General features: G+C 39.9%; 1 protein-coding gene across 5 annotated transcripts in view; it reads right to left on the reverse strand.

Moving 5' to 3' along the window:
• NYAP2 (neuronal tyrosine-phosphorylated phosphoinositide-3-kinase adaptor 2) overlaps positions 1–13860 on the reverse strand; it is a 135895-nt gene that overhangs the window by 28383 nt on the left and 93652 nt on the right. For all 5 annotated transcript variants that reach the window (XM_027650570.1, XM_027650572.1, XM_027650571.1 and 2 more), the window contains one exon: positions 8179–8388. In XM_027650570.1, the coding sequence (XP_027506371.1) occupies positions 8179–8388 (210 nt within the window). The remainder of the gene's footprint in view (positions 1–8178; positions 8389–13860) is intronic.

Genomic DNA, 13860 nt, shown 5'->3' on the forward strand with positions numbered 1-13860 from the left:
CAAAGACTGACTGTGCTGAGGGAAAGCATGAAATGCCAGAAAATGAAAGAGGCAGTGTATGAAGTGTTGAGGATACTGTCACACTTGGGGATTTGGAATGACAACAAAAATACTTGGAAATCTGATGTCAGTGGCAGTAAATTGAGAGACATGATGTAGGAAGAATGGAGACAAATCAAAACACCAGTAGTGGCAAAGTCAGCTACCCAGAATGAAGGTGATAACAGAAGTAGAGGTTACCTTGAGAGAAAACTCCATTTCGGAGAAGAATTGCACAGAAATTACACAGTTATTTGATTTTCCTTCTGCTGTTTTACATGAAAGCATTTCTAAGAAGGTTCCCCACTGATTTCCAGTGCAGGTTATTATTGTGCATGCTGACATGAGGTGACCACACAGCTCAGGAGGCCTAGATGAAGGTTTTTTATCTAAACCATGCTGACACCTACGTGCTACCCCAGCGTTCAACACCCCACAGCTGTCTTTTCCTGAGAAAAGGGTCTGCCTGTGTCTGCCCAAGAAATTCTTTTGTCCCTGCCTTTCCTTTATATGGTTGAGGAAACACCTCTCAACCCATGACTTGGCTCGGATCAAAGTGTTTATTCTCCTCATGTTTCATAAACCTTCCTCCCAACCCTGCACCTGTTTTTTCTATTCAGTAGGCAAACACTGAGACCAAGAACATTTGCATTCTCCAGACACACTCTGTACAATAACAGACTCTCACTTTTAGCATTGATAGTATTGCTTTACCATGAATAACAAGTAATTATAATACCATACCTCATTAGAATTTAAAGAATTTTTAATTTTTTTAAGTAAGGTTCAAAGAATTCCTCCTATTCAATTTCATGTTTTCAAGAACAGAGGAAGGACCTATGCCTTGTGCAATCCTGGTTTAGCACATTTGTCTCTGAAGTACATATTTTCTCACATCTTTTTCTTATGTCTGTCTGAAATTTATCTTCTCCTGCCTCATTTACACTGCTACCTTGCCTATGTTTGTTCACACTATTTTCTCTATTTCCTGTGTGGATCTCCAGTATCATCAGTAGCCACTGTCTGGGCCATTGTTTGAAAGGAAGAAGATGTCTATCGCCAGCACACCCTTAAGGTCACTTGGCACACCTTGGAAACTTGAGGACAGCTGGCACATTACTCCACATACCTGCAACATGCTGAAAGGGGTTCTTCCAATCTCACCGATAATTTCTCATTGTCACCTTAAATGCTTATTTTCCTCAGATATTTCAGAATTCAACACGGTGTGGAGAAGAGCTATCCACTTATGCCAGAGCACTTAGACCAATGAAAACATCTGTATGGGTGAATATTCATCAACTAAATATTAATAGGTTGGTTACCATCCAGCTGGCTGAGCAGCAAAAATATTTATGCTGTTCATCGAATGCATTATTCAATCCACTCACTCCTAGTCAGTCTGTAAACATCCCACGAGTCAACACAGCAACAGGCACAGAAAGGAGCAGACTGGTCTCGTCTGTAACCTTGCCTTTTGTACACAATCTGTTGGTTTGCTTTTTTTGGACTTGGGCAGTTACTCTGAAGGTTGATTAGATTTGTTTTTGTTCTGATTTCACACTGTCTGGGTGCCAGATTTCTGACAGTTCTTTTCAGTAACATATATTAAAAAAAATGGATCTCATTATTATATCTCATCTCTCATCTCCTGGAATTTTGCTGGGGTTTCAGGGAGGACAAGAATTGGGTCTTTTTTCAGTTGTTTTTCTGTACTGCTAAATGGAGATTCTATTTCTGCTGTGACAAGCAGAATCAGCCACCCAGCACATAAAAAACTCCAAGGCACTGTCTGCCTGTGCTTCTGAATTATTTTCTTTGCTTTAGGAAAGCAGGGAGAAGTGTCATAATTTCCAATTTGGATCTATGTGCAACAACAAGAGATTACCATTTTCTTGCCAAAGAGACTCCTTTCATCTGGCATCAAAAAAATAAAACCTATCACACACAGATGAAGTATAACTTCCTTTATCTCCCTGTAATATATTTTATAATATTAAGGAAACTATTGTAATTTCCATGGTGACTCACCAAAAGGTGTTTCAGAGGTGGCTTCGTCTAGCTTTTATTTTTTTTAAAAAATTCAGAGGTTGGATATTGGGAGGAATTTTTTTAATATCAACTGGTCTCAGTGGTAATATTTTTAGACCAAAGAAATACTATATTCTACTGTAGTTAGTGGTCTGAGTAACATATTCACACTGCACACTACTACGGGGGAAAAAACACATACATAAATTGTTGCATAAGTGATACAACATAACTCACTGCTCTGTATTCTGCAGCATGTTATTTTTCAGCTATGGGTAGCCATTTACAGTATTGGGGCTATCTGGGTTTTGATTACTTCTAAGTAATGGTCACTTCAAATAAATACTTCTGCTTCGGGCTATCTAAAAACTAGCAAGAATTCTTCTTGCATACATAAGTCCACCATCCCATCATGGCCTGTATCTTTATCTCTTGGTTTTCATGTCTTCAATGGTCATTTCAGTTTGTCTGCAAGGCCTGAATATTGCCACCAATTCTGAGTCTGGAATGAAAATAGGTTTTCCTATTTACTGTTGAGAATCTTAAAGGAAGAACAACTACTGCCAACAAATCTCAGGATGGTTTCTAGTGTTTAATTCATGTTTATCTCTTGTGAATGATATTGAGACAGCTCTGCATTAACATCTTAAATGAGTAGTCTTCAGAAGTCCTCTTTGTGACAATAATTCATGGTGTGAAGCTGAGTTCTATCAGCAATCCTGATAAGCACATAGGGAAGGCTCTGTAAATATCTGTCCCAAAGGGACCCATTTGCTCAGGGTCTGTGGAAACTCAAAATCCATCTAGCTCCATCCTGATAAAGTTAGCATGGCACCCCGTCTCTGCACTGAGCTTCGCTGTGCACGTGGGTCTTCTCTTTCTAATGAAACCTGCCTGAAAGGGAGCTCCAGGGACTCCACTCCAAACATTGGACCCTCTCTGCATCCTCAGCCAGGGGCCTCTAACACTGCTGTAAGCAACTCCAATGCAGACAAGGGCTGACAGCCTAGTGCCAAGCCAGGGAGCTCACAGGAACATGTCTAAGTGCTTCTGGGGCGTGGGGCCAGAGGACGTAGGGCATGTGAGCATCCATTAGAGATGCCCCTTGCAATCAATGGGCAGCATGAATTTGAATTCAGAAGATTGTTGGGAGTAGCCAAGAAGCTGCAAAATGTTACATTATGCACAAAAATGCTCATCAAATTCAGTTGCTATATTTGACTGATGGAACTTTGGTGGTATTATTGTGCACAACTTCAAGTGACGCATCTCTCACGCTGTGACACAACAGGAAAAATGCACTGCTCACCTCTGGGAGCCAGGTGCAGAGGCAGTGGAGTGCTAGTAGAGGACGGTGGGCTACTGTGCCTCAGTCTCCTATTATATCACCCACAGTAGCCACAATGCTCCCAGCGTGCCAGTGGCTGGGACTACAGGAACCTCACGTGAGGCAGCCCCACACATGTAGTCAGTGCAGTGGGATGAGCTTTACTGCACCCTCAGGTTTAAACTGAGTCCCAGCAGCACCAGTAGGATTACACATGGACATAAGCAAGTGGACACATCCAAAGGGCAGCATTAAGGATGAGAATTTTAGGAGAGACTCTCCAACGCAGAAATACAGGCTTTCCAGTCACAGATAGGATTGCCTTAAAGTTGTGTTCTTAATCATGTATTTAAGCACTCACATAAATGGCCTGTTTTCCAAAAGTGCAAGTGCTGTCATCATTACTAAAGATGTATAGGCTTGGCTGGCTGCATTTGAGACAGAGGGTGTTGTAGGATTTTCCTCAACAAAGCACAGTACTGAAATGCGACAAGATTTATGGAAATATTTTCAATAATTTTAATACCAGTCTGCCATGGTTTTCTATATTCTCCAGAAGTACAACAACTCTGCATGATTTTTATTTTTGGATCTTAATGGAAAGAGTTCATTTTCATCCAAGGAAGCCTTCATTCTGCCTATCCTAATCTTAATTCAAAAAAATACTCTGGCTGTCACTTACATTGGAGAAGCTTCTTATCCTGTCACAGTCTCTTCTTTGCACATGAAAAGAGAAATATTGCTTATTTGCTACAGCTGCCAAGAAATGCGTTTTGAATTAAACAAGGCGACGTGACAGGCTGAGAGCAATCACATGCTAAAAAAAAAAGAAAAATAAAGAAGAAAAAGAAAACATGCATACTGGAAAAATGAATCACAATATTATCTTCATACTGGCCTAGCCATGTTGGTTTTCTAAAAAGAGATAAGTAAGCTTAAACATTATTTGAAGTTATGAAACATTATGGTGGAATAAACTACTGTTACTTTAAAAAAAAAAAAGTATTTAGGACTTCACCTGCAGAAGCCAATTAGTGCTGAAATAGCACAGCAGCACGTCAAACTGAAATGTTTTCACAAAGGGAGCACTGAACCTGTGTACCTCAGTGTTACCAGATATATCCATAGGTCAAAAGCTTAGCAAGTCTCAAAGCCAAGTCAGGTAATGAGTAAAACCATGCCTGAAAGGAACCTTCTATACAAGTTTTGAGGATACTTTGCCCAGAGGGAAAAGCTATTAGTGGAATATACTTTGTATCCTGAGTATGAGTGTTTATTTTCTTTGTAAAGTTTTTGTTGTAGGATTTGGCTGTGTTTGTTTGCTATTTCCTGGCTGCTTTGTAACACGAGAAGGTGTTGGGTATTTTTGTTCAGGTTTTTTATGTGTGTTTTTGTCACATCTAGATAATAGTTTTACTCCAGTAAGGATCCATGTGATCCCACAGCCTGGAGGTCACACACCTGGATTGTGGTCATTGGCTAGATGCCCTCAGTGTACAGCTCCCAGTACTACTCCTTTTATTTTAGGTGACAGGCACTGCTTGGGAAGAGTTGTGTGCAGAGAACACGAATGACCATTGCAGGCAAGGTCTGGACCTCACCAAGCAGGCTGTCCAGTAACATAGACCTCCAGCATTAAGTTACCTTCACTTGGAGAATCCTTGTGAATTTAGGAGCACAGTGATACTCTGATATTGCAGGTGAGAAGAAAATTTAGGGTTGGTGGGAGCACTCAGTCGTCTCTGCATGAAGCAGACCTAGCTGGAATGAACTGGTATTTTGCTGCTACTCCCTTCCTGTACCTATGGATGCAACTTGCATCTTGGGCTTCCCAGGCATTGCTCCACTCCCAAAGAGCTGAACTTAAATATTCATTACTTTTGCAAATCCAAAATGATAGCCAGTAATTCCAGTGAAGGGTGGGCATTTACTCCCTTCCTGATTATCTACAGTGTTTTCAGGTGGGATACTAATGGCCGGCTGAGTGACAAGCTGGTGGTGCTTCAAAAACAGGATACAACAGAGTATGTGAGGTTTAAAAGGCAAGGCAGTGCCTATCTCCAGCAGCAGGTGGCAATGTAAAATGTTTCATGGTTGCAGTCAGGAAAAAAGCAGTAACGTTCCAGAAAATACTCTTCAATTCTCCTGGAGTGAAACTGTACAACTTTCTGTTTTACAGATTCCATTTGGCTGTTCACTACAATTGCTCTGAGTTTCCTAAATGTCAGCATGCCCCCAAATCACATTGCTTTCCATGAGAAATGATAGGATGCCAAGAAATAGAAAGTGGCCTTGACAAATGATGCCACAGAGTAATCAGGCACAATGATACCTGTGTGCAGCTGACAGTCCAGGCTCTTTGAACAAAACGGACAGAAAGTTCAAGATTCTGTTTGGAGAGGGTTCATTCTCCCTCTTACCTTACTAGCAGTTTCAGAGACGGGGAGAACCTACAAAAAATCAGTATTGCCACTCAGGGATTTGTTCAGGCCACCCCAATTCCCAGTTCATCTGTGCCTCAGCAAAGCTGCCTGATGAGCACACTTGAGAAGTCCTTTCACACTTTCTGTTTTACAGTGGAGTAATTCAACCCCATTTTCTTTAATTTATTCCAACACTGCCCCAATAAATGCCTGTACCAGTGTGAGCTAGGAGGCAGGCAGCAAACTGTGGTATTTCAAGGACATGTCTACACAAAAAAAAAAAAAAGTAGCCTTTTTTTCTGTTATCTATGATGTTGGAAAGAGAGCAACAGCAACGACGACTGTACTAGGGACTACCTTGATTTTTTACGGTCCTGTGGTAAATCTAAGCTCTAATTCCTAGCGCAGAATTACTTTATCTCCTTGACTCCAAAACACATTTGTATTCATACAGATGTATTAAATCTCTCTTCTTGCATTCTGTTACAGTTCTAATTTAATTGCAAAGAATGAACTGTTACAGCTCATGTACAAGTTCACTGAGGAGAACTGTGTATGCTTTGAATGCAATGCCCCACCGATTAAAGGTAAAACAGGTTGCTCAGGCAACAGTGAGAGACACAGGGGAAAATATTCAGGGCAGATGAGAGGCAATATTCATCAAATGAAATAGCATTAAACTGCAGGTAAAGAAAAGTCATAATCAGCTTTCAGATTTTAATCACAAAAAGGAGTCAAAATTCAGCCAAGAAAATACATTTTTTTTCTCTGACAGTCCTAGCAATGTAAGACAAAGTCACAGTTAACTAAATCAAGGCATGATTCAACAACTATTATAGTTTTCTGATGCCAAATGAAGGCTGAGGCCAACATGTTTTGTCTGTTTCTGGAGATCAACCAACTCTTTGAAATAAAACTGCTGCAGAAAGGTTGGATGGCAGTGTAATATTTTGCTAAGAACTTACTCTTTAACTTCTTTACTACTCTGCTCCATACTGTCATCTCGTAGAACTGAGAAGGTTGTTACACACCTTTGGTCTAATTATCGGATGTCCCAATACTTTGATGTGGTAGCTTTTAACCCCACCCTTCTACCTGCATTAGCACAGACTCTCTAATACACTGGGAACAGAATTTTTGCCAAAAGCTATGAGCTAATCTGGAAAATTCCTACCTACCAGAAGTCTTTTTGAGAACAGACAAGTAAGAAAATGGCAGTAATACCCAAATAACCTGCGCTAGAGTCATAAGATCAGCAGAAAAGTCACATTTGCTGCCCCAGGAAGGACTATCTGCAGGGTCTGTAGCAAGAAAAGCTGGACTACATGATTGCTGCAAATGATATGTCACATCAGCAAAGACTATTCAAGTTATACACTGAGTTTTAGGTGTCATTTTCAACGATTCAGAGACAATATGACTCCCATTATCACACAGGGAAGCGATGCTCTGGGTGAGGCGTGAGCATCTCTGCTGGCTCAGCAGTTTGAAGACTCATCTCTGCCACTCACTGCCCAGCAGATCCCTCTTGCAGGAATGATTTCTTGTTAGAGTAGCTCATTCGTGCTCTTATGCTTACTGAACATTGACCATGAGGCTTCAGTACTATATATGCCAACTGTTTTTAAAGTGGATATTTTTCCCAATCCAACTAATAAGCAGTGAAGTTACTTTCTTATGAGAGCTGTCAAATCTCAAAAGTAACAATGCAGTACTCAGGCAAGAGTCATAGATATCTGTTTACAGATGTCCATTCACGCATCAGTTCTGTTTGTCTTGGTCAATGTATAAACAAGGCTGCATTATAATGCCATGGTTTATGGCAATTTACTATTTAATATATATATAATTTTGATGAATATAATGGATAGGTGTGAATTTGAGACTTCTAAAACCCATAGTCACTTTTCTAGAAATTTCTTGTACCAGCATAAGTCAAAGGTTGCATGTGTCCAGTCACTGTGCCCATCACTAAGACAGCCTTGCTTCTGCACAGTGTATTTTTGTTACTCTCTGCAATACCTGAATTTACAAACTTCTTTCTGAGGTGCCATCCTGGGGTGACTTTGCCACAGTACCCCCTCTCAATGTCATGTGGAATTCCTTACTTCTTTCAAAATAGATGAACTGCATGTTTACGTGTTTGTGTTACCTGCCACCATCCCAATCTGTTCCAGCACAGAGCACAGGCAGACAGCACAAGGCTTACCAGTACAGCAGTCAATGGGCAGGCCAGATCCTAGAAGATAGTTGGAAGTCTAAAGAACCTGGATGCTTACCTACATTTGTGTATCTTTAGAGATCCTCCATCTCACAGGGAGATTCATTTGATCTTCCTGGCTCTGCTATGTGACTTACCTGAGCTGTTGCTTCCAGCCAACATGGTTGGGCTGACAGAGGATCTCCCCAGCCTACTGGACACCACAGGCGGGCCCGGCGTTCCATCCCATTCCTGAGCTTTCCCTGGCTCCCTAGAGGAAGTTGTCCCATGATATCCTCTCTCTTTGTTTTCCAGCTTTGGTAGTGGTTCAGTGCTGTGACTTCTGATCTTCAGCTCATCTAGTGGTTCTATGAAATACACAAGTGAACATTTTGTTACAGAGTGTCTGCTAATCATCCATATCACGTAACAGTCTTTTGCACAATAGTCCATATATACCAATCATAAATCTTTTAAGGACAATTTATAGCATTATTTTATCATCTAGGCCAAAACCCAGTAGTTTATGTAGGTTTCAATACAGTTTTTAATTATTAAAACCATACACCATGCAGCAGATGGATAAAATGTAACTTTTCTGTTGCAACTTTTATATGTCATGAAAATAATTTTGAAAATAGTACCCTACCAAATTGTGGTTTATTAAAAATTTATAGAAATACTTGGATTCTTTTCAGCTGTCATTTGTTTGGGAACAAGTTCTTCTTCAGGCACTTTCTAAGGAAGCTCTCTCCTAAGGCAATACTGTGCAAGCTACATATATGTATTTCTTGGAAGCTCTAATAAAAGCACACAACCTACAAAACAAAAGACCAAAAACCCATTTTGGGTGTGCCCAGCTCCATAACCTAGGAAATGAAATTTCACTTGGTTGGAAAATCCTTGGAGTCAGAAAATTACTTTCTGCTTGCAACTCCATGACTTAATGTAAAAAGGAGAAATTCAAAACACAACAGAACGATTTTTCCAATAAAGCAGTGATGTCTGCTTTCTTCATGGTTGGTGATTTTCTGTTCTCTTCTCAAGACCCTTATTTCTTTTCTTGCACATTGAGCAATACAGGAGGATCAGTTCATTCCTGTTCTTTTCCTTCTGTAGCTGTTAAAGATTCACATGGAAAACTAGATACAGAAGAAACATTACACGGCTCTTTACTTGTAAGAGCTCAGTACTGTGCTAGTCAGTTATTCGAAGTTTGCCATTTACCTCTTTTGGAAAAAAAAAACCAACCTGAGATTTGAATTTTATACTTTGTATTTAAACCCACAGACATCCTTACATGATACTCTCACGTAAGGACGCAAGTTCTAGTCACATGGGGTTTATTAATCAATCCCCTGATGTACCTTTAATTTCTGTATGTATCTAATTTCTGTATGTATATACAGGCTTGGAATCCATATTTGATAGAGACAACAATCTTCCCTTGAACCCTATCTCAAAAACTTTTTGTTGCTACAAGGGACATGAAAAGATTTGAGAGAGCCAAGCAAAGAGAAAATGCCAGAAGCAACTCACAGGCAGGAGATGCCAACAGCTCCCCAGGGGACCTATGCCAAATGGAAGTGGCCTGGCTGTGCAGGACTGTCAGTCAGAGCAGCCATTTCCTCTCCTGGATATCCCCATGGCCAGGAACTAGGACTATCCAACAGGAATTTCCACTCAGATGATACAGTCCAGAAAAAGAACCACATTCAAACCGCTTTGATTTGCCTGTGGCTCAAAACCCCCCACACTGCTGCCCGTGCTACAGCAAACAGTGAAAGATGCACTACTGGATATCTGTAGTAGGTAGAGATCCCACTTGTGCCCAACAGGGACAAAATCTCACGTTGTTTTGGGTTCTCTGACATTCCAGTCTGCAGATGAACTTAATGAGTAACAACACAGTCAGCCTGGAGTTTCCTCAATGAACGTGAATGATTACTGGTTAACAGTAAAAATTAATGTTAAGGATATCTTACCACAACCTTCAAGTAATAACACTTCATGAGAAAATGATCAAACAACCCCAGTTTAGGAATCATAAATAAAATTCAGTGACACTTCATGTGACAAAGACCTTCAAAAATCAAACCTCTTCCATGAACTTCTAGGTCACTTACCTACTTCAATGTATGCAAAAAGACACTGCAATGAAAATCTGAACTGTTTGTTTTTCCTAGTTGGTAACCCCAGCAGGGTACAAGGTTGAATAACAATCTGTATCAATATAACATGACATCCATCTTTCAGGGACCTTTGCTATGAGATGTCTGTAACAGAGCTCTGCCTGTGACTGCATAGAGAGACTTGCTAATACAAAGAGCTGTGCAAAGAGTTGGAGAGCCCAAATTATTACTAGATTTGAACTGTTTCAGTTATCAACAAAAAGGCTCTTATATTTTTTTCTGAGCATTGAGCTACCAAAAATAGCAATGTACTTTTTCATGTAACAGAGACATACAGTTATATCTGATTTTCTGATTTTTTTCTTTATACCAAAAACATTCACTTTTTTAAGCTACTACTTGTCTGGGAAAGGAGGGCTATGAACAAAGTTTCAAAATTCTTTGGATGTGCACACAAATCTCTTTTCCACCAATACAGGATGCTGTCCAGATTGCAGCTTATTGTTTCCAGCAAAACAAAAAGAAAAAGACAAGAATATGCTTTTTAAAAGTCAGAATTGGGCCCTGCAAGTACCCTAACAACTTAGTGCATCATTCAATAGAGTTAATTTACTGTGTAATTCAGTTGTTCCTGGAAATGCTGTGATTACATTAGTGTAAACCTTCTCTGTGTGTGCCCCACTGACACTACTCGAACACCACCCTTTGAAATGTCACCCACTCATGTAGTCAGCCCTTGTAACAGTGGAAATGCTCTGGCTGAGTGCAGAACTAAGGATTTATCCACTTCAGTTTATTTAACAGAGACACATTTGTACTTCTTGCCTGATAAAAATGATTTGTGCATTCTTAGTTTTATTATCAGCTGAATCAAAGCACAGCATTTCTCTGCAACCAGCTGGAAACTATGGAAATATTTAGACTAAATAAAGATTTGGTTTATAGTCTTGTTCTTCATAAGGTGTAGAAAATCAGTTTTCAGCTGGCTGTCTAGACTTTGTAAATTTACATTTCACTATCCTTTCTTGGGGATTTTCAGTTCACAGTTTATCTGAAAACTAATATTTCCTAAAAATGAAAAGCAGATTGAATCAGTTTATAATGTCGTGTAACCCATCACAGAGCCTGAATCATTATTATTTGGTGATCACTATCAGTAACATTGATACACAGACAGTAAAACAACATGTCAATGTTTTATATAGTTTTCTGTAATACTTCTTTCCTGCTCGCTAGTGAACACATAAAAAAAAAATGAAAAAAAAATTATTACCTCACTTTTACTCAAATATTTTGAGGATGATTTTATAATAATTTCAGCTTCCTTAATAAATGTCAGTGGGAATCATATTCGAATTCAATTAAAAAAAATAAATCACTTTGCTAGTTCTTGCTTGACTGAAAGAGCACCTCAATTCTGATGCACCCAGGACAGCTCCAGAAATGCAGAGTGCTCCCCTCCCAGGTCTCAGCCCATTACTGGCATATTTGCTGACTGTCCCAGTCACTTGGATCATTTTATACTGTCAACAACTACCTGCTGCAAGTGTGCCTCCATGGAGCAAGCTCAGTGGCACAAATTAAGGTGTCTCATAACAGCATATTCACTACTCCACCTTTTTGCTCCTACAGCCTGACACAAGACATGGACAGAAGGCAGAGCACGAGTGTAGCTGATGGCTATAGTTACCTATAGGGTGCTGACCTTATCATGGACTGAAAAACAAACCAGTATAGTTTCAGTGCAGTGACCTTTTATAACAGCTACAGTAGGATTTAAATGGCCAATTTATTCACATTGATCCATACTGAAAACAAAAACTCTTACCAGTCAGATATACACATAGACACAGTGCTGAAAGGTAACAGTAGCTGCTGCACAGCTCTTTTCTCATTTTTCATTTCAGAAGCGCAGAAACAAAGATGGGATCGAGGTTACCTAGTGCTGTTATAAACCTTAATTTGGAGTTAGGAACTATCAAAGCTCAGTATTATGCTGGGAGCTCAGTGAATCATATGATGGCCACCGGCAAATCTTTTCGCAGTCAAGTGCTATATTTTGAAAGCTGAGATTATTATGGAAAGCATCTTTATTGTTCAATACTTCTTCCACCCAAATGGTACATAAAAATGTAAATTTCAAGAAATAATTCACTTCTTTAAATATTTATGGACACAGTTGGTTAAACTACCATAAAGGCATTCAAATGTTTCAAGCACTTCCAGCTGTCATTGTATTTCATTTTTCAAGGATATGCTTTTTTCTTATTTATTTCACCTGAATCTCAGGCTTTTCCATTTAAAGAATAAGATGGTGGTTAAAATTTCCGATGGAGTACATATTTTACAAATAATTGGCATGTAAAATTTCCTCTCTATGACATGTCCCCGAATTGCTGCATACTAGGTAAGGCTGGCACGTGAGCTGTGGTACCAGCAAACCTGGAAATGCTGAAGAAAGTGAGAAACAAACTGAGCCAGTTGTAACTTGGACCAAAGAAAACTGTAATTACAACTACAGAAATCATCTTACCTAAAAAGCTATCATTCAAATCAGTGTAAAACTGCGGCCAGTCTGCCACTGATTTTAAACACAAAATAATTTCAGGTCCAGGTGGCTTCTTAGTGCAATGCTAAGTGATAAATTGCAGAACCTTTATCACTGCTTGGGGTTTTGGGGGAAGAAAGAAAAGCAATTGTCTTAAGGAACTTAAATTGAGGGTTGCTGTCTGCCATCTCTCTCAGCTATGAGCTGAAATGTATAAGGTAATCCATACATTAATAATTTATTCCTTTTTTTTCCTATGTGTTTGTTACAAACCTAAATAAATAATACATCACTCTAAGCAGAACTTGCATATTGGGGGAATTAAACGGTACTACTCACAGGATCTAAAATTCAGCATATACATACAGGTGTAAAGCAAACTAAGTCATTTTGGGTGGAGTTTAGATGTGAGTCAGAACTCCTGATCTCCTCCAGCCTCGACATGTCAGATCTCACCTCATCCAGCCACAATGAACCTGGCTGAAGGAGCAGGAGCACAGAGAATCCCCAAGGGCACACGTGGCCATCAGGAGGGGTGGAGATGCAGGATTAGACTGCAGCCAGCATGTGTGATCATCAGAGCTCCCTGAGTCATGTCCCAGGCTGCAGTTCCTACCCTTGTACCTAGGGCAGGGCTTCTGAGTTGTGAGCTGTGTCTAACCCAGGGTCCTGACCAGGGGAATGGCTGGGCACAGCTCCACAAGTGTCCCTTCTGACACTGCCAGCCTGACAGCAGCCTGCACGCGTCTGACTGACCACTTACACAGACTCTGGACGTAGAGCAAGACTCAGCCCTTGAGTGAATCCCAGTTTCTTCTTTCTGCACACCTGGGCTTTTTATTTGCCTTTATTGCACATTTAAAAATTAGAGCTGTCTTTGAATGGATTTCTTGATGTGTGTTGCTTTGTCTGATCTGCACAGCTGTAAATTTTTCCTAACCTCTCCCAAAGAAAAATAATCGGCTATTAATGCTGCATGCAAGAAACATGGATAATGTTCAGTGCTTAAGCCATTAGGAAAAAAAAAAAAAAAGAAGAGTATATTACACTGTCAGTGAAACCCATATCCTCATCTTTATTAACTATGGTGGTTTGTCTATTCTGACTTCATCCGCTTGCTAATTAAGCAGAAGTTTGCTTTGCATATCAATTTTTAATAC

This window comes from Corapipo altera, unplaced genomic scaffold (genome assembly GCF_003945725.1).
Source record: "Corapipo altera isolate COAL_440 unplaced genomic scaffold, ASM394572v1 54, whole genome shotgun sequence".
NCBI lineage: Eukaryota > Metazoa > Chordata > Aves > Passeriformes > Pipridae > Corapipo > Corapipo altera.